This window comes from Euwallacea fornicatus, chromosome 18 (genome assembly GCF_040115645.1).
Source record: "Euwallacea fornicatus isolate EFF26 chromosome 18, ASM4011564v1, whole genome shotgun sequence".
In the NCBI taxonomy this organism is placed as follows: Eukaryota; Metazoa; Arthropoda; class Insecta; order Coleoptera; family Curculionidae; genus Euwallacea; species Euwallacea fornicatus.
Window position 1 is genome coordinate 4009479 of NC_089558.1, and position 26694 is coordinate 4036172.

Below are 26694 nucleotides of genomic sequence, written 5' to 3' on the forward strand. Positions count from 1 at the left end.
GGCATTTGTTCTGGAAACGAGACCGAAGGCCTTTTGGACCAATTCCCACTGAGCGCATCCGATGCCAAAACTAACGGGATAGCGCTTAATGAAGATACTTTAAACGGATATTTGGGTTGGTCAAAAGTCGCGTTGGCAAAATGCTGGGATGGGAAATAATTCCTAATTATGTGCAATTTAGAAATAGTTGTAAAAAAATAGCAGTATGCAATCTGGTGGTGCGTCACAGCATTCCTGGCCTTCAAGAATTGAATTGTTTCAGCCGTGTGTCGGTACATATGTGTGTCCATTACTAACTTTCCAGTCAAATTTAAAATTAATTCGACAATTCTTCAAGATTCTCGGTCTGCAAATCCTAATGGCTCAAAGTTATACAATTGATGGACCTCCAATTTCCTCCTGAAAATATTGTGAACTACAGCCTCAAGGTATGTCAAATGTCTAACGCCCAAATCGTTCTTTTTACAACTTCTGACTAAATTAAACCTTTAGCTTAGAAAATGTGCAATAAAACGCAGAAAAATTCCCTTAAAATAACCTTCAACGCAATAATTGCTGGGCCAGGTATATTGAAATGATAATTCGCAAAGTAACTACATCAAGCTAGCGCACTATCAAGAGTACTGCCAATTCGGTTTTATGATTATAAATAGATTTTCATTATTGTCTTACATTTTTTACATATTATTTCGATTTTGAACTGTCTTCGAAATATTGACGTTTGACTTATAGCATTCTTGGAATGTTATAAATCATCAAAGTAGAGCTATCTATATAAATAACTATGTAGTTGGTCAAAAGCATTCTTTGATGCTATCGCAGGTTCTCTATCTTCCCAACAAAAAAAAAAAATACTTTCCAGCTAGATATGTAATCTACCATTGGTAATTTCTTATTTTGTAAGGCCCTCAAAAACCTGAACTTCGTTCGCCCTTTTTCCAGCAACATTTGAAGGCCAATAAGCGACTGACTAAACTAACAACAGGGACCAGCCTTCCACTTTCCATTTAGACCCAAGACCCTCGCAAAGTGAGACGGAGATGGAGAATAACAAACAAAAACACTCCACATTGAGAATTTTGCCTAGCTCCATCCTATGTCTGTCTCTGTTCCTTTGAACTAACTGCCCCTGCGGGAGGTCTGCGTTGCGCGGCAACATTGCAATGCAAGCGGGCCCCTGGGGGCATCGGCAACCACGCACGCCCCTTTTGGGTTTGCCCAGCGTGGTATTCAGTGCGCAGTTGCCGTGCTTTCTATAAGTCCTGGGAATCGCGCCTTAAAGGGGATCTACCAGATTCTTACAAAGAAGCTAATCGCAGAGGAATTCCTGTGAGAGTAGATCATAATTTTTAAACGAGTTAAAAAATAGTCCTTTTATTTAATGATATTTTAAACCTTGTTGTTTTTTTTTTGTAAGAATCGAAAATGGAAATTTATCTTCGTTGGTGCGGCCGGTGGAGCCGGTTCTTATTTTATGGCGGTTCTCAGATAGGCAACTCTGGTTCTGCATAACTGTAGTTTTTAAGACCCCCCTGGGTATATATGCGATCTGTTTTACTATTTAATAGATCTTTTAAAAATTTACCCACATTTTAGGAATGATACTCTCGAATTTTTAATTAGCACATCGTTTTAAGCTTCATCAATATTTTATAAAACGTTAATTAAATCGAACTAAATTTAAATTTTAATGGGATATATATCAGGGACATTTCTGTGCATTTTATGCAGATCTACCATTGGCACAGAAAAGTCGAAAAATAAAGTCATTTACCCGGCATAAACTGAATGAATTATTGTTTGTAACATTAGTTATTGCACAGCAAAATGCGTTCTAAATTATTTTATTCCACTAATGGCGGTTATTTTATGGAAACATTAAATATGAAGGATGCCTTTGAGTGTCTCTACGTGAATTATTCGTAAAAATAAATACCCGAGTTGTGAACTCCGTATTAATAGAAGCCGGCGTAATTTTCCTTTAACTAGATTATTTATTTAGACGGGGGAACTTGGGGAATACAAACAAACGTTAGCCAGTGCAGGAACTCAAATTCACCATCCTGCAAAATGTAATTTGGTCCACCAATATCGCATCGAAAACTTGAAACTCCGCTTTTATCAAATATCTGAAAATGCTCCATGAAATTCCAAGTTAGGTCATGATGGCAACGGACTATCTCCTATTAAAATAAAATATTACATGACTGTTTACTAATTATCACCGCATTCTAATCTTACATTCATTATTATCCACAAATAGACATTTTTTAAACTGAGTCCCTTGAAGTCTGGAGATAAAATGTGATTTTTCACCGTTTGAGCACAGTCAAATTAGCTATAAAGAAACTGCGTTTCAAACGTTGATTTGGTATTCGATATACTAATTACGTCAGGAGACATATTAATAATAAGCCAAACAAAATTGTGAGAAAAGGTATTTGTTTACGCTTATGTATCACATGGGATACCATTTTTTGTGCCCGGATAAACATTAAATTTGATCAATTAGCTGAGTCTCTCTAAAATCCTCAAGATGTTGACCTGTTCCTATTCTCTGTCGTCCTTATGGATATTGTTATGTGAAAACGTGATTGTAACAAAGGCGCAGGCAGACGCCCCACAATTAAAAAAATGACGACCTTGTAGTTGTTTACATTATTTACATTCTTAACGAGGGGTATATCGCTGACAGAAGTTCGGCCACAAATACTTAGGAAACGCCTCGGAATACCTCAAAACATCTTAAACTGCCTTGAAAATATCTCGGAAACGCCAGGAAATACCTGGGGCGTGTACACCAAAATATCTCACCGATTTGCCTTCAATCTATAGGTTTTTGTGACGAGTCGGTCTAAAACCTCAAAACATACCTTGGAAATGCGTTGAAAAGACTTCGGAAATACCTCGAAATACGTCGAGCATGTACTTCCAAATACCTCACCGATTTGCCCTCGGCTTGGAGGTTTCGTGACAGGTCGGCCTAAAGTCTGCCGCATAATTAGGGCAATTTGGTAGACGATTAAATGGTATAACGCGAACACTGACACTCCTCCATGCGAACCAGTCCTTACCAATCTAATAATTACATCACAGGCGACCGTTCTCATTTTATTCTTAAATTTTCTGAGCCACTGAACTGTCGAATTTCCATTAAAATCTCAGAACAAAAACTCGCCTCTGCGCCATAAAAAAATTCACATGACGATTTTATGACACGCAAACTACAATTATTATTATTGCGTTTTCCACCCAACTGGGTCAAATAACAATTTCGCATAATAACACTTTTTCCATACAACATCAACATTAAAACAATCGTGAGCTGGCAACGGCGCCATAAAGGACTGACCTAGCTGGCAGAACAACGGGGCCCGAGGCGGTGTTGCCGCACCGTGCGTTGTTGTGTTCCACAGGAAGCTTGTTTTGTTTTTATCTTTAACATTGCGCAGTTGCCGGTTGCAGCGGTGTTGCCGTACATGCAGGCCTTGAGAGATAAATATACGTTTTATGTCGGGCAGCGGCATGATGATTCTGCAAATGCACACATTTTACCGAACTAGAATCTGAGGATTGTTTATTCTTGCCGGTGAGCAAAGTCAAAGCGACCGTGTCCTAGGGGGTCTATTGTTTGAGGTTGTGGTGCGTGAGGTGTTTTTAAGGTGTGTTTAAGGCGAGAAAAAGTTGACCTTTTGCTCGTGACGGTATTCGATTTTCAAATGATCAGTGAATTCTCTATGCGTTTGGTACGAATTGTTCATTTTGTTTGGAAATAATGCCTCACGCACAAGTAGGGATTGTTGGAGCGCACTATTCTTAGTTAAAACTAACTGAGAATAACTTTACCAAGGGCTCGGACAAAAGCCGTTAATTTCACGCCGATGGTGGCAAATGTGTCTCCGTCTTCAGAAGCAAAAAGGGAAAAATAATAGAACTAAAGTATGGAATGTCAGTAATGTGAATTGCACGGTATGTGAGTAAGTGATCGGTATTTCATCTTTACACCTAACTCAACCTGTCTTATTTATAATTTTATTATCTCTGTTAATGATTACTCTAAGTGGTATTTGTCAGTATTGACTTTCTTTTTATATGTCCGAGGTTGACCTCATGCTCAAGCATAGCTAACCAAGTGTTGCTCATATTACCGAACAAGAGCCCACACATCAGTTTTTATTAATTAAATTATATGCACTTTCTTTCAGTTTACACTTCCTTGATAATGATTACTTGGTACCGATGTACCGTTCCGCTTAAATCTCTGACCATTATCGAAGACATGCTGTATATGTTTGCCCTATGAAACCTATTTTTAAAGTAATTTAGGTATTCTTCAATTCTCCTTTTTAAAGGTTTAAAAGTTTCGCCAATATAAAACTTCTCACGTTCGCAAGGAATTTCATACATGACGTTTTTATGGGTTTATTTTCATTCTGTTGGTTTGTCTTGGTACGTTTTGAACGTGGAATGTTCTTAAAGCTGTTTAACATCAAATTGATTTCTCTTTTTATGACTTTTAAATATTTTTTCAAATAAGCTCGATAGGCTATAGACCAATATACAAAGACAATGCTATAGACGTCATCCACTGGTGTTTTACTCAGTGTTCATATGGTCAAATGAGAATAAATATTTGATTTGACTGATTTTTGGGAAAACAATGAATTTTCCTTTTCAACATTTCCGAGGCGTATTCACAGAAGAATACTTTCCATGAACAATTCAATGTGCAATTCCTAAGTATACCCAGGTATCTTCGACAGTTACAGAAATAACAGAGCCTTAAATCTTGTTTTTAATATTTGAAAGAGGAAGCGAAGAATTGTAATTTTTTTTTCAGTGGAAACAGGCAAGTTATCGATAGGCAAGATCTTGGTGATTCATTTTTGGAAAATTCTGAATTTAGATTCTGTTTCAGCTTGCGTTTCAGGATCTTCCGATGAAACCCGTTTAGGCGAAACTCCAATCTAAAGAAACATGTATTCCCTTAGGCAGGTTTAACTTGGACATCCTAAGTGATACAAGAAATATTCTAAACCGAGAGAAACACTGCTTAGAAAACTCTCCTCTTCTGGAGACCGAAAGCGTGGGATTCTCTCGTACTGCAGTTTTTCTAAATAAGCCCCTCGTCCCCACGCCTTTATTACACCTGAGAGAGCTGAAACAAACTTGAAGACAATGCCTTTGAATGTACCTCTGCTACAACAATAATAATTCAAAATAAAACTGCAGACAAGACAATTACGCCGACCTCATTTATCCGGTGTCCCCTCTACCGGGTTAGTCGCTCCTCTTTGTTTCCTGACGCCGTTCCCGACCATTAATCTTCCGGACAAATGAAGGAAGTTTTTAAGGAAATGTCAACCATTATGGTCTGATTCACCATCACTACCTATACATCCTCGACACCGAGAAGTCTTAGTTTTATTATCCGAAACACAACACTTCCCCTGTAGGTATAAATGACAATGACAGTTGCGGAATGTGACACATGACTGAAGTTAGAAATTTGGAAATTTCTATAACACATGTGCTAAATTTCTGAGTATTTCACTAAATGAACGAAGTTAGAATAAATAAAGTTTAAAATTGCTGAATTTCGAACTTTAATCATGTATCACACATGAGACATATGATTATCAAAAAAATATATACATCTGCTTCCCCAGCTGGCCCCAGATTTTTAATGTTATGAGCAATTTTTTGGGCAGAAACCCTGAATTCCTATGTAAATCACAAAATAAACTGACTCGGCATGCATGCAATAAAAAATGATAAGGCTATTTGACTGCGTTCCATCCGAAAATAAATCGGGCCTTTGTCATTGCGAAAACCCGACCAGATCATAAGTCCACGAGATAATGTGCTCCAGTGGCGCAGAAATGTGGGAGGGCAATAATTGTTTTTTGCTTTAGAACATACCGTGGCAAGTTACCAGAACAACGATAACGCATGGTATATAAAGTCACAACTATGTGGCATCGTTGAATTCACTTACGTGAGTTGGGTGGAGGCAATCGAATTAATCTTACCTGAAAAGAAAAATTAAACATTAATAGTTGTGACTTTATGATACTCCCAGTGGACTTTAAAATTAAGTACGAAATTTTTATATTTCGAACAACACGACGATTAATTGTCGCTTTTTGCATATTTTAAATGTTAGTGAACGCAAGCTGAAAAAAATAACTAGGAAGGTGCAAAAATGAATGAAATATTCGTCACCAGATATCATTGAATCTTTTCCCTTACATACTCACGATGGTCAGAAATCAACTCAAAATTTCTCCATAAAAAAATATCCTAAAAGGGTCAAGACTTAGACGTGTTTGAGAATTCAATATAAAAAATGTACGGTTCTTTAGCACGGCACTAGAAACTCGCCTTCCAACATATAATTTTTAAAAATCTCTACAACTCTAAAAAAAATCACTGAAAGTCTCAAAGACCATGAGTGAGAACTTGAAAAAAAGCACGTAACAAAGCGAATTCTCTGTCATTCTTTCGTCTTCTGCATTGTATACCAAGTCATTATCTTTTTCTCAAATATATGTTTTTTCTTCCTCTTAAAATCAAACCTTCCTGGAAACGCAGTGTTTGTTGCAAGTTTTTACTATTCAAATTCTCATTTGTCACCACTGTGAGTCATCAAATAATATTATCCTGCGCCATCCGACCGGCATAATATAATTGTCTTTGTTTATTACTTGACCTTAGGCGAAGACGGAACTATGACATTTGACACTAGCCAAGTAGTAGCAGTAGGCCTTAGATGCAATTGCAACATCTTCTCTTTTTATTTAAAAACGTGTGTTAGTAAATGACGATTATATGCTGCCCAACATTAAACTTCTGATTTTAGTCAAAGGGGCTACCAACAGTGGTAACTCACGAGAGTTTAAACAGTCAAAATTAGAGCTTTTTTTCATTTGTAGAAGTTTCTATCGAATAATTGATGGTTTTTTGGATAATTTATACAATTCTCAATATAGGCCGATTATCCATCACTATACTAAATCAACACACAATTTCCTTTAAATGACTCATAATGTCAATTCAATAAGGCGCAAAGAGCGTTTCCTCAAGGCAATAATTTTTCCCCATATAACGACCTCCTAGCAATATCCAAACCGACTATTTCAATACATCATTAATAGTCCTACGTGACATTCGAACTATTATTGCACTGGTGCAATTTAGCATTAGTATCGCGAATAACCTATAGCCCAAGTTTGGTATTACGAACGAAGTTGCGAAACTCCCGGGAGACCGGGAGGAATTCCCGAGGAAATACCTTCACTTAACTTATTTCCACAAGGGCAACTCCCGAAATCGATACTTGGACGGAGTTGGGGAATTTATTTTAGAACGATGTTTTGCTGTTCAACGACGTTCAGACGTGGTTTTAACGATTTCGTCTAGCGCTGATGAGAAAAATGATTAAGGAGTTGCGAGTTTGGGAAGTTTGAGGGATCATTTGGGGGTTGAGTAACGGGGTGGTTTCAAGTTTGGGAGCCGAGGAGTGGCACGATTTAATGGCTGTGCATAAAGACTCACTTATGTTTATAGGCATCAAGATAAGCATCTTTGAACGTCATAAGACTTATGGAAAAGCCCCAATATGCTCAAGTGCAGTGATATCAAATATTTGTAATTTTGAGACGTCAAAGATCCTGTATGAGCGATCTCTATGATTGATTTCCAATGACGAATGAGGAATTTTTCGTTGCCTCTGAATACAACTCTCTCTCTCTCTTTCTCTCTCTCAACCAGACTAAAGATCAATTAATTTGTGGCTAAAATCTTTTAGAATATTTCTGATTTTGGATACGTCCTTGTTATTTCTTATATCAAAACAAAGGCGGCACATTTTGCAGAGAAAACTCTGAAATTTGTAAAATTAGGTGGAATTTAAAAATTTTGAAGTTCTACTTTCTAGGAATATGACCAACAATATCTAGATTCTCTCAAATATCTGGAGACTTTTTTGTTTGTAAAGTTACCACTTTGACTTGGTCTTTAGTGCGACTCTGTCCCATATTCAGATATAAATAATATAGTTTATTATATACTTCGACTATTCGACTTCCGTTCAAGTCAAGATCACAAAAGAAATCGTCCCTCTTTTTTAGTTCCCAACTAAATATGATAAATACCACCATAAATCGAAATTAGTGGGGTTGTTCATGGAAAAGAGAATATAAACGAAAACTATCCAGCCAAATGGCTGCCATAACCAGATGAGTAAGCGCTTTATTTATGTAAATAGTTTTCAAAATTGCCTTCCCTATAGTTTCTATATTGGTTTCGCTTGGTTTGTTTGCTTGTTCGTTAAATTAGTTTTCGGAATCATATCTTTGCTCCTAAAGTTAACGTTACTCCATGAGTCGAACGTTTGACCCAACGTTCGGTCCAATGTTCGACCGAATTCATATTCGGAATTCGGTACATTAGCTATGAGCAAATCTTTGAACTACTTAATGAGGCGAACGCATGATTTAGCACTGTAAGGAATAGTCAATGGAGTCAACGTTCGTTTATGAGCGTCATGGCAGTATCGGTTTTACACAACTAACAAAGGAAAAATAAAAATAGAAGTAAATGATATAACGTCTACTGGCATTACTGCTTGCGTAGTAGTTTTGTCAAGCGCAATATTATTAGAAACAAAACAGAAAATGAAATGGACTGCCAAGAAGAGGATTCGAAGTCGCACCCACCATTAACAACTGCAGAGCTGAACACTGCCGAACGTCTAGAGCGTTGCTTCAAACGTTTGAAGAATCTTCTGACTTAGGTCAACAATGTCGACACGAGTCTGTACTCATTCCGAACATAGCGAGCATCGAACGTTCGCCACATGAAGTTCGCGGTGCACGACCACGCGACGTGACCAGTAACCACATGTCCAACGTTCGAAAGTGTTCAAAGCATCATGTGGGGCCGACTCAAGGAGAAGAAATGGAACTTGGTCGCTTTAAGGTGAAGAATATTTTTACTCCTGATGATTCTTTTTTCGTAAAAAATCCTACGAAATACCTGTCTACAGTAGACCTCCAGGAAGCTTTTATCTAAGAATACTTCAAAAAATTGATATCTTATTTCCGAGCGCCAGAAAACAATACACGTGGCGCAAATTTCTATGTTAAATGCGTGGCTATCTGCACTTATTAAATTTTTCAATTTATAAAACAAACTAATGTTTTTTTCTTGACAATTGAGTGAAGTGAGAAACGTTTAATTAGACATTTATAAAAATTCTAACCTCACCCATTTGTCAAATTCTACTACTTTCACTGTCAAACACATTGAAACCTGCGTTAGTATGTAAGGCAAATTACGCAACCAGAAGGAAATGCAAATCAAACGAAAAAAAACCATATAATGCGTTATATTAAATAAAAGAAAAAACATTTTAATATATAAAATAAATACTTTAAAAGCATGCAATCTTTAAAGATTCGTTATATATTCGACAGTAAAATAAAATTCGCAACCAAAATTAGGTATTTGATAACGTATAATCGCATTCTATATCCACAATAAAAGCATCATACAAAATGTCTAAAGTGTGTATTAATAACAAACATATATTTATTGGAGGTTAGCGTTGGGTCCACTACATTACATTCATTTTCTAATAGGTGTACAACTTTGCCTTCGCCGTTTTCGTATAGAAGGCTTTAGTGGTAAGTAGTGGTCGAAATCGACAATAGATGTCGTGGAGTGCGTTTGAGCATTCTTCAAGATAATCACATAGAAACATGAATCGATTTATATCTGAATCATAAAGTTATTCTCTATTGAAAATATCAGTTTACGAGCCCAAATTCTTATCATTTTCGGGGGATTTTAATTTTCTACTTCAATATGAAGAAATCTACGGCTGAGGCTCATCGAATGCTCTCAAATAGTTATGGTGAGGCCACTATGAGTGAAAGAACGTGTCGTGAGTGGTTTCAACGTTTCAAGAACGGTAATTTTCACGTCGAAAATCGTCATAGCAGTGGAAAAGAGAAGACTGTAACGGCTAAATAATGCGCTAGTACTTTATATTAAAATATATATATATATATATTAGCGGTCTTTAACAATAAAAGTTGGACGGTGTCACTAACTTGCAATCGTACTTATTTTCCTATGTAAACAGATGTTTGATATGTCTTCCTTACATAGGGGCAGTCAGCGTTTCTCATTTAAATTCATTCATTTTTTGATGAGCTAATGAAATCAGTATTTTCTCCGTAGCGTAATTACTTCATAATTTTTCTACAAAGAAGGTATATCTTGCTTTAATCAATATCTTTTACCGTTGTTGAGAAAATCGCATTTTATTATCAACATGCACCATTCATGCCAACAATTTTAAATCGAATAAAATAGCAGTTTATTATAAAAAAATGGTATATGTTACAGCTAAAGTTACCAAGAACGCTTAATGGAGAATTCGTCTTGAATTGCAACTCCAGGGCTTGGACGAAACTACCTTCTGTAAGTCCGAACATTAGATCTAGTCAACATAATTCCAAAACATTATCAAAACAACTCGTGTTGATGAGATCGAATGTTGACATGAACATTTTTGATAAATTTAATTGAAAAAAATACCATTTTTATGATAAATTTCTCTTTTATTTGATTCCATATTTTTGGCATGAACGGTGCATGTTGATAATGAAATGCGCATTTCTCAAATCGATACATGATGTCGATTAAAGCAAGATATACCTTTTTTCTAGGGGAATTATAAAATAATCAAGCTACGAAAAATATGCTGATTTCATCAAGTCATTAAAAAAAATGAATGAGTATAAACGAGAAATTTTAATTTCCCCTGTGTAAGGAAGACGTATGAAACATCAGCTTACATATGAAAATAAGCATGACTATAAGTTATTTAAACCGCTCAACTTTCATTGTCACCTTGATAATTGCTTGAAAGTTACAACGAAAATACCTTTTTAACTTCTTACTTTAAGAGCGAATAACTTGGCAACGAAGGCCACTAGGATGTTTTTTACATGAAGTACTAGCATTACACACTTCTCTATAATCTCTAGAATTCATGACGTAACCTTTCCGTACACCCTATATATACATTAAGTTGTTAAAACCTACTGAAACAATCACAAACGATCGTTATCGAACGCAATTAATGCGTTTGAGTCGAGCATTAAAATACAAACAACCGCAATACATGGAGAACCACGATAAAGTGATTTTGTAGCATGACAAGGCTCGACCCCATGTTGCGAAAATGATCAAGACATACTTGGAGCCGTCCAAACGGGAAGTTTTACCCCACCCGCCGTATTCTCCAGACGTTGCTCTCTCTGACGATCATTGCTTGGATCAGTGGCACACGGTCTGGCTGACCAGTACTTCCGGTCTCGACAAGAAGTAAAAGAATCAATCGATTCGTGAATCGTTTCAAAAGATGACCAGTTTTCGTCAACGCAGAACTCGTGCGCTGCCGAGAAGATGGGAGAAAGTTGGAGCCAGTGATGGACAATACTTCCAATAATAAATGTATAACCCATTTTTTACAATAAAGTCTCGAAATTCGGAATAAAACGGGGGAAGCAGAGTTGCTCGCCTAATCCCAAACCTGAATAACTGAATACGCATTTTATAGGTTAAGACTTCTGTGAAATAAGGCGAATTTCACATCTATTTGTTCACGTTTTAATCCGAAAGAGGAAAACCCAACTTCTTGGTTTATTCAATTCGTTGAAAATAAAACACTTTCTGACCCTTTTTTTACTTAAAAATTACTTTGTTTTCTTTCCTTAAGTTGGGCAAAAGGCAAACAAATAAGTAATCTTTCCCTGCCGAAGTCGGCATTAGCATTTTTCATCTTCATTACGGGTCAAAAGTTGGTCTTATTGCCCTAAATTCTTAATTGGAAGATGCCTCGATTCACTAATTTCATGGCTTCAAGGGATGCCTTTCATGCTATGAAACAACAATGAACTTAATTAAATTTCTGTAAAAAACTCCGTAATTTGCTCTTCTTTTTAAAATCAGCTAACTGACTTTCAGATTTGGGATCGTCCTAACAGTATCGAGAACCAGACCACCAGACCTTGTGTAGGCGTCCCACTTTTCATCTTCAACGTAATACGATTTAACAGACACTCCTAACAACTCACAGAACCGATATTTCTGCTTTATTTTTAAACGAGATAAATTATTCAACATAAGGCAAAAGACAGGTAATCCTTGAAGCCGATTTTTAATATTAATTACATTGGATTACCTCAAGTCGACACAAGCTGGTCAGATCTACTTCCAAGCGAGCTTTAAACTACGTGAGGTGAGGATGGCTTTATTATGTTCCGCAGTAGTACACTCAATCTTTTGATCTGTACTGAGACTTGCAAATCGATTTAAAAAAAATTGGCTCTAGAAAGCTTGCAATTTGCGTTGCGGTCAGTTTAGCGGACACGAAATGTCTTGATTATTCTGTTTACCGATATTTTATCCAGTGGTCCTTTTAGGAGAAGCTTTCCCCACAACTTAACTAATGATTCAACGAAAATCAAACGTTAAAATTTATTGGTGACGGTACATTATTGCACATTAATGCGCAATTTGCACGGGCATCAAGCATCCTCTCAAAACAACTATAAATTTCCTACATGTACTTAATTGTTGTAATGGGAATTTCATTAATTTGGAACTGTGTGTTCTGCCTCTCTGATGTTAAATTTCCCGGTTAATCGCCCTCAACAAACATTAATTTTGGGGCGTTATGCTCCAAATATTTATTTAACCAATCAAGTGTTTTGGGAGCTCTTCCAGAAGTCGCTCAAGTGGCAGATCTCAATGTAAAAAGATCGATTTCACCCAATCACAAAGGGAATGATTAAATTCTTTTGAGCACATTTCACGTAAGGTTGCGGTAATCGAAACTTTCCCCGCTGCATCAATAAAAGGGGGTTTACAGTTTCATAAATTTAGCAACAAACAAGGAAGTCGATAAATCGCTTTATAGTGCGAAATGTATACGACTAGGCCATCTCTATACAAGAGAACGGCATAAAATGGGCATGTTCCGTTCGGACATGCACAATGTATTGTGTCAGATACTGATAATTCATCGAATTGTTTACTTGCCCATGTTGTACACGGTCAATAAATGACAATTTAAATTTTCAAGTGTCTGCGACTTGCAATAATTCAAAATGTCAAGCGCAAGATTTGCATAATCGAATTGGAAGACTCTATTTAAATGGAAGCTGATAGATACCGGCGTTTAATGGAATATAGCAAAGTTAAAAATAGTGCAATAACCTATAAGGGCAAAATATGTGACTTAATGGTAATTTTTCCAGAAGGATAAATGGATAAGGTTCTCCTTGCCTACGATCGAAACAATCCGTGGCAAGGCTGCGTTTCAGTTTCAAGTTAACAATGAGTTTATCTTCCGGCTAAAGATAGCGTAGCTGCAATAATTTAGGTACCAATGGATTTTAGGGCTAAAATAATAATTTTTAAAATGTTTACAAATAGGCGATCGGTACGTCCGAAACCCAGAGAACAACCTGTCTCCACGTTACTTCTGTGATTCTTGAAAAATTTCTGGACACAGTTCTACTTGATGTCCTTGTTTGAATCATTCCCAAATCAATTTTGCCGCCTCTTCTGAGGCTTATCTAGTATCCAGTGTACTTCCTAGATACATAGAATGAGTTCCCAGTATCACGCCATTTTATAATGATTTTGCATCGATATCGGACACCTATGCGCCTGCCCGATTCGGGGTACTTCCAAAGGCAGAATATTAGTGAAGTTCAATGGAAAATTCGGATATCTAAAGGTTCGATAAAAATGCTAACTAATGCCATTACGTTTCATTTATTGACGTGGATGGGAGCCACATTGTTGGAAAATTTTATTGGAAATCAAATGAAAAATGACACCGAAGCTAGAAATAGACGTATATTCGAGTGGAGTGACATCAATGAGATTTGGTGCACTTGACAACGTCAAGAATTAGTGATTTACTCGGACTTACAGGACGAGAATTTTTAATGATAGTTCATTCTTCCGCGTTTTCGGCTAACACCTATAAATCTCCGAACATTTCCAGGATGTGCACGCGGCAGCAATAAGTTTGAACCCATTTTAATCGAGATTTTAATGTACAAATTCTGAATACTTATGTCCCCCCAATACATAACTACTCCGGATTTTCGGTGCTAGTGTACTCACTATGCAATTAACATGTCTCCCTCCCATCACCCACCAGCCCCCATGTACCATATGCATACAGAAAAGTCCCGCCTGAATCGTTGATTACTGGAATTAACGCTTGTTCAAGGCGCAAGGTCAGTACCCTTCAAGAAAATGTCTTTTCCTGGGCAGTTTCGACACTTGGTCACGACGGAGCCAGCATATGTGCGGTGAAAGTTAATAAGTTTATGGGAAAAAACTGTAGACAGTTTCGGTTCGTTTCATTTGAACTTCAAGATGTAAGGAAAATGTGAAATTCTAATTCACAGATTTAACAGTTAAATGGAGAAAGATGATAACATATGTATCTATAAATATCGCAGGGTTAGTTGAATGCTATATATTATTTAGAGTTTTAATGGACACCCAGGATGACTTAATGAAAATTTAACTACTCAAAGTTTTAAAATAGCAGCTCACAATGGGTATTAATTATTGCATAGAGAACGTCAAAAACTTTAATTAAGCCAATTTAAAAATATCCACTTGCAGGCCCGACCACACGTGATTGTCTCAAGTCGAAATCACTATTTTTAAATGTTGTTTTGATTGCTCTTTCAAAAAATCGAAAATAGACTTTTCCTGAGTTTTTTCTAGTCTAAGTTTAGACCACTGAGAAGTCTACCACAGTCACTATTAATATCGTTGTTACATCCAGAATGTGTTAATATCTTGGAATGGTGAGTGAGACAAATGGAGCCATTTCAGATTTGTTGCATAACAAACCGGGATTTTTTTTTTTACGTTTTTCCGAACAACATTTAAAACAACAATAAAACTGGATTTCAGAGCAAATTAGAAACTTTTTCAAGAACGGGCCGAATTTAGAACTTTTGTGTCCGGGCCAACTCTTAGTTGCTACGAATATTAATGGTACCCAGAGATAAATTAAAATTTTATTTATTCCTGCTGGATAGTTTTTAGCATTTCGTCCGGGATACATAGCCAAGTTCCTAATGAACCGTCAAATCAAGATTGATGATTCTGCATAAAATTGGGACCATGCAAAAATCGAACAATGCATCTCGATTCACGTTCAAGAACGTTTGATTTGGATTAGTCGAACCAGGATCTCCCATTGATTTTGATTTCAATGGAAATGCCTATCAAACTATTACGATAAATTGAAGGATTTTGTTGGTTAAAATTTAGATCGCAGTGCAGACATAGTTCATGGGACCTAAATACATTTAATTCTAAGTTATGCTTGAATTCTGCGTCAGTTCATTTATACATGGTGCGTATGTGAATGAATAATTATCATGGTACCTACGTTTGCTTTTTTTAATAATCATGAGATCTGTTCAAAGATCAAGGGCAGGTCTGCTTAAATTAATACTCCTACGGTATATAGGAGAACTCTTACTCAAACAATATTAATCACTCTCAAATTGAGATATGCGGAAATTCAAATGTTTGTCAATACAACATTTGGCGAAGAACATAATCAAATACCGTAAATTTCGGCGACACACCATGCACCGAAATAAAACGATAAGTGCTCATTAAATTAGGTAAACTGGCGAGTCATCAGGGAGTCACTTCAGTATATTTATTGAGCAAGGAAACGACTAAAAGTAATTTTTTTTAAGTTTTTTTATTACCGGTTGTCTGGGTCACTGACAAACGTAGAGCAAAGAGAATGTAGGTCCCTGTATATTAGCATCTTCATAATACATACATATATATATATTACCTGCGTAGAAAAAATATTTCTTGCATCAGGAGATTAGACTAATCTCGAGAGCAATATTGGTGGCATTTTCGACAGTAGAGCGACTAACATTTTTGGCTCTTCTACCAGAATATTCCGAAAAAGTTAAAATGTGCGTTTTTCGTCGCATCTCTGCAAAAATGATTTAAATTGGTAATTTTTCCAGATAGACTAAAAGTGAGCCCTGTTAAACCTGTGTTCATAAATTGGAATAAAGTTATTAGCAATTACAGGACCAAAAAAACATTACAGGCTAACTAAAAAATTATCAATCGACAAAAGCTTATAGGCACGTCCCTGTACGATTTCAAATGGGGACTATATGTTAGAGATAGAGGGAGATAGCCATGGCAATTCACAGTTTTCACTATTGATTAACTTTTGGGGATGAACGATCATTAAATAGGGAAACGGGCTTCAAAACGAATTCAATACTTCATAGAATCCTAGTAATATGCTATACTGCAGAGGGGCCTAAATCAAGGGCAGGGGATAAGTTAGTGAATAACTAGATAAGTAAAAATATTCTCCATTATAAGAAAACGAGGTATATACGGCGAAGCAATTTTTTTTTTCATCATTTATTCATTTATCTTTTCCACATGTTTGAACCTGAGAAAAATGTTCAAGACAGTAAAAGAAATGTCAAAGTCGAATTTATATGGTCTCTGAATCAGATATAATAAAGTAAAAATTTTAATTTTACTGAGAAATTACTATTTGCTGTCTCAATTAAATTTACTATGACACTGCAATTTTTCATTGCAAGCCTGCTATCTGTGACTGCTCTTTTATAAAAAATAACCTATAGGCAGAGCCATTTACTGCTTATTTTGCAGCCCTCCCTAGTACACCCCGTGAAACTGCAATAGAGATGGGGGAGCTTCAAGGCCTTAGTTTTTTTAGGGTTCTATGAACATTGAGAATTAATCCTCAAATAGGGAAACAGGGCTCAAAATGACTTTAATACTCCATGGAAACTTGGTAATATTTTAAAATGCAGAGAGAGCGGCATTGAGGGTCAGGAGATAAGTAACTGGATAAGTGGGCAAGTAAGGATATTCTCAATTTATTTTTTTTTATTAGGGAAACAGAAACATTAAAGTGGGCCATGGAATTTTCAATCGTTTCTCTATTCATTTATTTTTTTCCCAGGTTTGCACGACATAGAAGAAACGTCAAAGTCTAATTTCCATGACCTACTGCGTCGGAATAGTAAAGTAAAAATCGGAATTTTACTGAGAAAATGCTATCCGTCGTATGGCTAAAACGTATCATAAGCGAAAAACCTCAGAAAATATACACTGCTCTATTAGTTAATAAGGAGGCAAACTTAAAATTAATTTTATACTAGGAGTGCCCGCGACTTTTCGACAAGTTTTGCATGGTCATCAATCAAACGGACGCGATTGTCTTATGAAATAAATAAAACAAAACTACGCTGCCATATGCCCATTTTTGTTGTGCAACATAATCGATACACCTTACGTTAAAATGCCAACAAAATCGTACTTTTGACGTTAAAACGAGTATCTACTAGCGTCCAGGGAACTCTATTTGAAAGAATTGTGTATAAGAAGCTTACCTAATGGTTGGTGGTTGTCTCGGAGGATAGGACATGTTATTAGTCTGTATAGGCCCATGATCTAATCTCATGGAGCGTACTTCCATAGCATACACATTGAACACAATTTCTCCACGAGACTTCACATCACTCCGCGTAAATGCGTCACAAACACATTTCCATTAATCTCCAGTTTGAAAACCGCCAGATGCCAGATGGGAAGTTCAAACTTGCCTCGCCTCGGACTGCATGCTCTCTCAAAGTGGCACAACGCCGCTTCGAGTTTAAACTTGTTTGGAAACGAGAAAACGCGATTTTTCCGCAAATTCTCTGGACTGAAAAAACGTGTGGGGCCACGGAAAACGTGGTGAGTTATTAACCGTTATGCGCCGTTGGAAGGTCGATAACGAGCTGGACACTATTTCACCAAGTTTCTATGCAAAAATCCATCAAAAAATAGTTTTTTTCGCGTCTATTTTGGCGGGGAATTAATTTAAACACGAAAAATACAAATACTACATCCCGAAAAGCGCCATTTCGTCGACATCTTGGTTCAACTTCTACGTAAAACCATGAAACAGGTCCGGATCGATCTATCTTCTTTTGAGCAGGGGAGGACGCTTGCCGACAGAAAAGGACGGAGGATCGGCGTTGCCAGTTTGAGTAAATTCCCCTGAAACTAATATCAAGGACAAGTTCGAAATTATTTCCAACATTAAAAAACCAATTACGAAGTTTCCGTGCCACCCAGTAAATACATATAAAATAATCCCAAATTTAATACGTGGAATCTTCCAATATTAAGCTTCTTCGTCTCCGAATTAGCACCTTGGCAACGCGGCACGCCAAGCGTGCGTTAACGCGCTAGCTACGCCCTGCGCAAATTCAAGCTATTGGAAATTCAGACAAAAATCTCCAATATTTTGCAAATTTAATGATGTCCCTGCCAAATATACCTTACAACATTTGTCTGTCCTTATACTTTTTCAGATCTAGAATAGATATTTAAAAAAAAAAGCACCGACTGCAAGAAGAAGAGAGAAGGAACGTATGTCGGAAAACGGCTATCTGCCGCACAGTGGAAATGTAGAATCCAATGAGTAGGTTGTTCCCTCTCTTTTCCGCAGGCCCGTCAGAACGGGGTCGAGAGAGACGGGGTGACGACTGTTATTTTAAAGGGGATAGATCTAGAGGTTGTGCTTGAAATTACATTTCAGCTTTAAGGAGATTTTTTGTTTTAACGTTTAAGCCGGACCTTGGATATTTCAAAATTTGTGTCCAGAAATCATTAATGAACCGTAAGTATAGCGAGCAGCATCTACTTATAAGTAAAAGCTGAAAGTAAAAGCATTTAATGTCAAGTAGAGTCTATTAATAAGTAGAAGTAAATGTTTTTTTTCATGTCAATAATCTTTCACTTATAAGTAGAATTCATGCAGTAATTTTGGGAACGAATAAGCCAAGAGACAAAAAACCCCTTGAAAAAATGAGATAAAAACAAAAGAATCTTTAAGTGTCTCAGAGGAAATTCCATATAATTTTTCGTTTTCTATGGGTTGGTATAAAATCGATTTTTTTCCGCAACTGAACGGATCTATTACAATGAATTAAATACGATAAAAATAACTAAAAAAAAATGACATAGAAAATAGAAAAATGTTTAAGTACATCAGAGGAAGCTTCACATTATTTTTCGTTTTCCATGTTTTAGTAAAATCGATCAGTTAAAATTAATCATAGTAGTAAGAATAGTGTCCGTGACATTAACGAATAGCACTAATGAATAAATGTTCATATAAAATGTTTACAAATAACATTTTATGAAATCTCCCTCAAATATTGAATACCTTTTACATTGAATGCAAAATTGAATAAATCCTTTTTCCCAAAAATGAAAGAAAGTGTTCCTCATGTCTTCACATGTTTGAATTTTCATAAATAAATTTGGAAATGATCAATGTTATGCCCACTTACATCTGGAAAAAACACCGAAAACTCGTCAAGATCAATGAAATGTTTGGAAATATTGCATAAAACATAGTAATATAATGCTGAACGATTTATTTTGTCAAAGAATAAACGTATTTTATGACCGATAAAAGGAAACTTTCTCCTCGGTTGTCTAAAGCATCTTTCAATGCCGTATTATTACCGAATTTGATCCGGTAATAATTTGGCATTGAAGTAATTTTCTAGGGTATTCTGAGGACTCCTGTTTGGCGTCACCGCTACCCATTATTGTCAGCCAGCTGCTCAGTTCAAGTGGGGTGAATATCACTGTTCTTCAAAGTCCTGTTGTCATTAACGAACCTAAGCCAACTTGCACTTGTAAATATTTTTTGTGAATTGCAGGTTGTTTGAAAATTTATCATTTTCTTTTTATGTATTAATCGCAATGAATTTCAGTTTTTCCTACTAACAAATGTGGGCAATGGATTGCTGTTTTTCCACTTTAATTTCGCCTCTAACGTCCTTTCCCTTTTTCCAGGAGGAAATTTAATTTATTTGCAGCCTGTTTGACAATTTTAAGTAGCAACATCAATTGTTCTGGAGACTGTCTGGAAACGGCCTCCTGCATTATCCCACATACTTACTTTAAGACACCCTACCTTAAGAAAATTTTCATTTGGTGTTTATTCCTAATAGCATTACCTTGAGCTCTTTGCATTTCTAATAAAAACATTTTGCATTTTTCAGGGTGTTCTGTGAATCGGCATAAAGTTAAATCATCATGTTTCCATCACTCAAGAACGAATGTCCAATCTGGCAACAATGAGTTTCCAGATTGATGATGTCTTACAATGTTTAACATATCAGGTAAATAGACAAAAACAAAAAATGATTTTTGAGTTCGATTTCATGTGTGTCTTACCACAGAATGGAGAAATAAAAGGAAATAAACACATCTTAAAGATGAAAAATGGACATGTAAGAAAATAATCAACTGTAACATATTGTCATATACAGTATTTTTAACGAATCCTTTTGAGGCTTGGAAACTTTTTCTTTACGACACGCTCAGATCTATATAGATGTGTATGTTTGTTCTATAATTCCATCCTACCAATTAATCAACTAAATACTAGTTACTACAATCATCTAACCATCCTTAACACATTAACCAAATTAATTTAAAAATGAATAGGAAATTCAATTGATATTTTTTTTTTTGGATTTTGCACCACTGGAGACGCATAAGTTCCCAATGTTGCCAAATGTGTATACAAAATAAACGTAACTACTACAATGTAAACTTTCAACTCTCCACAGGTAAGAAAACAGATGCGGTGTACCAGGTACCACCTTTGCAGCAGCAGCAGCAAGTATCCAAAACCCAAAATATACCTACGATATTACACATAACAGGTTCCTCCTTCGTCCTCGCCTCTCTCATGCAAACACTTGGTTTTTAAACAGAGAAGAGATATCTTTATGCCGAGCAGGTACTTTTTGCTGAATCGCCGCGATCATAAAGGAATGAGGGGCCAGTTGGCTTGACCCGCATTTTAGAAAGCGCTCATAATTTTTCGAGGAATGTCATTTCGGCCAGGGCTTATAAAAGGCGTCGAAAAAGTTGCATTATTCTTCATGAATGAGTAAGGATTCCCAAATGGATGATGGCGAGAAATATGGTTGCATTTTTTTTTTAAGTCGTTCAAATAAAGGGCAAAAAAGCACGAATTTATTCCGGCATGATAAGTGAACTAAACATTTTTGCGAGCTTCCAACATTTCCTTCCTGGCTTTTTTGAACTCCAAGATGACTTCTTCGACGCTTTTTACCAATGTGGAAGATCCGAGTTTGTCGAATATGTTTTTCCTCATTTGGGCTACTTCCTTGGCCACACCTACGAATTCTTGAGACTGATGCAGTAAGTGGAATTTCACGGCTAACTTTCCTGTATTTACCGTGTGGGTCCCGAATTTATTTAATGAATTATGCTATAGAAATATGGTCCAGTAAGAAGTTTAGAAAAACATTGCAAAAGGCATACCCCTACTTGATGAGAATTGGGTATACCGATGCAGTCTACGTTGGTATAATTACGACAATCTCCAATAAAAAAACGCATCATTTCATTTACAGGGCCGGCACCAGTAAACCTCAAACACCTCAAATTATATTTAAATGTTCCGGATTGGGAAATAGGCAGGTTTACGTAACACAAGCCTTCCGTTCTATATCGGTCCCAAGAATCCTTTGATATCACTTCAAAGTAAATTGAAGCAGATTTGGTGTATTCTGCAAATTAATCGTTAGCCAGAAGGTTTATTTCAACTCTCAGAATAATTGAAATTAGGTTTATTACCAGTTCTTTCCAGATCCATAACGTTGTACTCTAAGCTAATTTCCATGCAATGCCCAAAATGCACCAAACCATTGTCATGATTTGCTCTGCAAAAATTGGTTCGCCCTTTTAACCTTTCTTCTGTTGAAGTAGACCATCCTTCCGGAAGATGGAAGGAATATTCCACGTAGACGTCTGGATATTCAAATCGCCTTCCAGAACAAATTTCCATGAACACGAAAATATAAAATTTATTTTTAGGAGGAAGTTCAAAGGTGCTGTCCAGGTTTGGAGCTTTAGTGTGAGCCCTGAGGTTGTGAATCTAAAGTGTATTATTATGAAGTATTTGTCGCAATTGGAACCCTCTTTAATTATGTATAAAGAAACTAAGTCCTTCAAAATAACACACAAAGTTTACATAGTTTAGAGGGAAGCAATTACGCGATACCACAAACCACTTACTTTTTTAATTAAAGTTTTCTCGTTAGCTTCGATCGATTCTGGTATAATGTTGGAACAATTTTCTATGAAATAGCTAAACACCCTCTCCCTATCACCTTGTATTTTTAAAACGTAAGGGGCTGAATTCGTAAAATCTGGGAATATTTGGAGCGTTTTATTTGCTTGATTGTACTTTATGGTGCAGAGCAAAATTTCCTTTTTTACCCAAGTGTCCTCAAAATAATACCTGAAATGCAATTTTTATTACGGATAAATGGGAGAGGTATTATTGAAATTATTACAGACCCGAAATCCCCCATAACATACATAAATTCCCAATGTTCTTTAATTACTGGGTATTGTATAGAATTTCTAATACTGGTGACCAAATCGTATTCTTTTAGATTTGAGGATGGCAAAGTTATATTTAAATTGTGAAGGGTTCGTTCAAGGTAATTTATATTATTTTGTATAAGCTAAAAAATTACTCTTTAGCAGATAAACGTCAGGAATAACTAGCTAAATTTGTTATGCCTGATTTTCCGGACAAAACTTATCATCATCGCAATAAGTAGACAATAAATTATTATCATCTGCTCCAGATTCTTCCCATATAATCCTGTTATACTCTCGTTCTTTGTCAGTAAAACAGTTCCTTTCATCGCTATAATACTCTTTCTGATTCCTACTGAATACTTTTTCTTGCCAGTAGAGTTCTTTCTCGATGAAATACTGAGGTTGCGTCTTTTTGTTGCTTTGTATAGATTCTTTTTTAATCCGTAGTCTAAAAAAGGCACATAGATATATGTCACCATATCGTCAAGAACATCTAAAACACCTTTAAATTTCAAAGAACTTAGTAGAGTTGAATAATGGTTTAAATGTATATAAATTGTTAAACATCTAAAGCTATACAGATTTATAGTTTATGCTGTAACAAAGGATTTGAAAGTTATAAATAGCAAATTTTATCTGCTCAATATCAGTGTATGGAGTTGGAAAATAAAACTTACCTGATTTTAAAATTTTTAATGTTGTCTGGGCATATATAAATTCCATTGGATTTGACTAAGTTATCTTTTATGTATTCCATGATTTGATTATATATTATCAATATTTTCCTCTAAGTGATTGTTAATTAAGCAGCAGCTTTTAAAATTTTATTTGTTTGTATTGTGCGCTCTGGATGTATTCTTGATTGCCTGCATTCAAGTGTAACCAATATAACATTTACGTTCTTTGGTAACGGTTGCTACTGAACATGTCTTTTCTTTTTCTTATATAAAAAACGATTATTTCACCATCTCTATGACGTAGTAGTTAGTGCTCCTGATTGGATTAACTGGAAATGGTGATCCAATGAAATGCTGACCTGGAATCTTTGGTTAAGTTTCGTGTTTGTAATGACGTTTGTCAAAACAACGGTAGTTTTATGAATAATCATAACAAAACGGTGCTAATTTATACAAATTTGTAACAAAAACTTAATATTAATGTTTCATGCAACAAAGCGTAATATATAGTGTTGGTGTAATTTTTTTTACTTTTGGCAATTTAGCAATTATAGAGGTATTTAGTGATACTTCCCAGTTAAAATGACCCACAACTCTCGCTCTGTGGAAATTCCATTAAAAAGCACAAGAAAATTTAATAGAACTGACGACTACTTCCGTAGCATATTCAATAAGGTAAGTCTCTCTAATTTGTTTGGATTGAAATAGTATTTGCTTTGAACAAAATAATATTTTTTCTTTCTTTTTAAGTTTGATAGAGATGGAGATGGTTTCATTACAGTCACCGAGCTGAATGACATGATTGAAAGCCGCGAATATGAACAAGACATTCCCGCACATTGCGTCCAAAAAATTCATCAACTACATGATACCAACTTAGACAGAAAACTGAGTTTTGAGGAATTTATTGAAATGATACACAATCCTGAGCTGAGTCAAATCTTTGGTTACTATTTTACGCGGTAAGACACCAACAAATGGATTTACAGTTATATAATTAGTTGTGTTTTTAGTTATATCAACTTAATCATTCCAAGGAAAGCCCCTCACCCCAGCCACACAGCCACAGATGGCATATATGAGGAGGAATACTCTTGTTACCCCCCTGCAGTCGGCATGATCATAATATCTCTGATTGAAATTATTTTATTTTGTGTAGATGAGTTCACAGAGAAAGATTCCACTAAAATTGCTTCAGGTCCTACAGCCACACTTTTCATTTATGAACCTTACAAAAGACATGAAGCTTGGCGGTATTTCACTTATATGTTTGTCCACATTGGGTATGTAAAAACAGCATATTTTACGTCAAAATACAGCATTTGTATTTTAGGATATTTCATTTATTTGTAAATCTGGCAGTTCAAATAATGTTGGGAGTTCCCTTGGAAATGGTGCACAAATGGTGGAGAGTATTGATAGTTTATTTTGCTGGTGTTTTAGCGGGGTCTCTGGCTACCTCTGTCACAGACCCTTATGTGAAATTAGCAGGGGCCAGTGGTGGGGTGTATTCTCTGATCACAGCTCATGTGGCCTCAATTATTATGGTACATATTAAGTTGCTCTTAAACCTATAACTACAGTTGTATATATATTGGTTGCAGAACTGGAAAGAAATGTCTTTTCCTTTGGTTCAGTTGTTGATATTTATCCTTGTGGGGGGAGTTGATATTGGGACTGCAATTTATCATCGATATGTCTTGGATAAAGTGCAGAGTATAGGATATGTTGCTCATTTTGGTGGTAAAAACTACTTCCCTGCATTTTTGACCTTGTTTTTGATTATATAATTCATAGGTGCAGTAGCAGGTCTTCTAGTAGGAATCAACATCTTAAGAAACCTTTCAGTGACCAAACCAGAGAGGCTGATATGGTGGATTTCAATTATGCTTTTCTCAGTCCTGATGGCCGTGTGCATTTTATGGAACTTGGCCTGGCCCAATTACTTCCCCAAGGACCCTTATGAGGACCACAGGTATTGGGTAGAAAACTATTTTCTCCAAAACAAGACTAATAGAAAGAGCAGTTAAATATTTTCACAGTGTATCAATTTTGTTTTATTATTTACTTGAGATTATTGACTCTAGATCTAATGAGTATTTATTTATTATGTTTCCATTTTATGTACTATATATTTAAGTTCAGTAAAAAACCAGGAATTTTTTAGCTAATTTATTTTTATAACGTTGTTTATTATTTTCCGAAAATGTTGAGATATACAGCATACAGGCATATGGGTAGCCAAAACTAACGAGACAATATGTATTTTGAAATCCTAGGTTTGTTTAAAAATTCTCAAGCTTTAATCATTTGTATAGTTTTTATGTAATAGGATATTTTGGAACATGATTAGACTCAGTTGTTTTAAGACAAATTTGGTAATTTATTAATTTTTTTTTCAGTCTCACTTGTTTTGCAGCGATTTTGATATTAGAAATTTTTTATTTGAATTTATAGAAGGTGAAGGCAAAATGCCCTAGTGAATGTCTAAGATTACAATTTATATAAACATACATAGAATGTTGGGATTTTTTAATTACTTTTGATTATTCTCAATTAATATTTATTAGCACGGAGTTCCTTGTTTGGTACTTATAATAATTAATTCAGTTTAGGTATGTTAAACTTGAACAGAAGCTTTAACCTAATTTTGATGAGGATAAATTCTTTTCGAATGAGGATAAAGGGTAAAATAATTCGTTATTTTGAAATTTCCGAGGTTACCTGATGTAGGCTGCTTTAATATGAATGTTGTGGATATTTTTATTATTAGAGTATAATTATTATTTATGTATGATTTCCTCCACGCGCTCCACTTTAGGTATTACTGACAGTATATTATCGAATATGTAAGAAAGTATTATAGCATATTTTTAGTTTTGCGAAAATATTTTTAATGTATGCATTTTTTATATTAAAAATGGATCTGCCATCCTCAAATATGATGTTTTTTGATTTTCTCAATGCATAAACTTAATGAAACACTGCATTTTTTCCTACCTAATCATTTAAATACATTTATTTGTCACCGTATTTTCATCACGAAATAATATACAAAAATATAAAATATACATAATAACATAAAAACATATATTGCACCAATATTTACAAAGCCATCCGCGATTGCCGAACAAAAACCGCGTCCTCCCACAAAATTCTACATACGGCGACTTTTTTTAGTCTTTTAAAAACATGGGAAGCGGGTTTTTGTTCGGAAACAAGACGACGCTTAAATGTGATATAATTTCTGAACGAAAAAACATCAAGCATACAAGATCACTATTAGAAGTCGTAGGCGAATGTTCAGCCACGGAAAAACGTCAGCTTCACGACGAATACGGGTCATGTGCTAAGCTGAATGACTGATAATGAGTGATGCTGCTGAAGAAACGTCGTGAGGCGGGTTTTTCTGCGGGAGAAATAACGCTTGAGGTAA

General features: G+C 35.7%; 3 protein-coding genes across 4 annotated transcripts in view; 1 reads left to right on the forward strand and 2 right to left on the reverse strand.

Moving 5' to 3' along the window:
* The window catches only part of Smr (Smrter), a 69007-nt gene extending 50900 nt beyond the window's left edge, over positions 1-18107 (reverse strand). Inside the window, exon 1 of the mRNA XM_066293017.1 lies at positions 17538-18107. Coding sequence (XP_066149114.1) covers positions 17538-17623 — 86 coding nt within the window. The 5' untranslated portion in view covers positions 17624-18107. The remainder of the gene's footprint in view (positions 1-17537) is intronic.
* Positions 18108-21086: 2979 nt separating this feature from the next.
* On the reverse strand, positions 21087-23399 carry Mks1 (Meckel syndrome, type 1). 2 transcript variants are annotated; one of them, XM_066293022.1, is made up of 7 exons: positions 23259-23399; positions 22780-23029; positions 22552-22721; positions 22267-22492; positions 21826-22126; positions 21511-21758; positions 21087-21457 (listed from the first exon to the last, which is right to left on the reverse strand). In XM_066293022.1, exons 1-7 carry the CDS (start codon positions 23336-23338, stop codon positions 21221-21223), a joined length of 1512 nt encoding a protein of 503 aa, XP_066149119.1. In that variant the 5' UTR covers positions 23339-23399; the 3' UTR covers positions 21087-21220. The 2 variants fall into 2 exon arrangements, with proteins under 2 accessions (XP_066149119.1, XP_066149120.1); XM_066293023.1 differs by having other exon boundaries at positions 21090-21457; positions 21517-21758.
* A 395-nt stretch (positions 23400-23794) lies between these two features.
* On the forward strand, positions 23795-26486 carry rho-4 (rhomboid-4). Its single transcript, XM_066293026.1, has 6 exons — positions 23795-23933; positions 24009-24220; positions 24272-24541; positions 24592-24805; positions 24863-25001; positions 25056-26486. Exons 1-6 carry the CDS (start codon positions 23841-23843, stop codon positions 25286-25288), a joined length of 1161 nt encoding a protein of 386 aa, XP_066149123.1. The 5' UTR covers positions 23795-23840; the 3' UTR covers positions 25289-26486.
* The last annotated feature ends 208 nt before the right edge of the window (positions 26487-26694 follow it).

Coding starts and splice junctions, on each gene's coding strand:
- rho-4 (XM_066293026.1), top strand. CDS start 23,841: ATGACCCACAACTCTCGCTCTGTGGAAATTCCATTAAAAAGCACAAGA. Junction 24,221..24,271: donor TTTGGTTACTATTTTACGCG/GTAAGACACCAA, acceptor TTGTGTTTTTAG/TTATATCAACTTAATCATTC. Junction 24,542..24,591: donor TATATGTTTGTCCACATTGG/GTATGTAAAAAC, acceptor TTTGTATTTTAG/GATATTTCATTTATTTGTAA.
- Mks1 (XM_066293022.1), bottom strand. CDS start 23,338: ATGGAATACATAAAAGATAACTTAGTCAAATCCAATGGAATTTATATA. Junction 23,030..23,258: donor ATTAAAAATTTTAAAATCAG/GTAAGTTTTATT, acceptor TGCCTTTTTTAG/ACTACGGATTAAAAAAGAAT. Junction 21,759..21,825: donor TATGGATCTGGAAAGAACTG/GTAATAAACCTA, acceptor ATTAATTTGCAG/AATACACCAAATCTGCTTCA.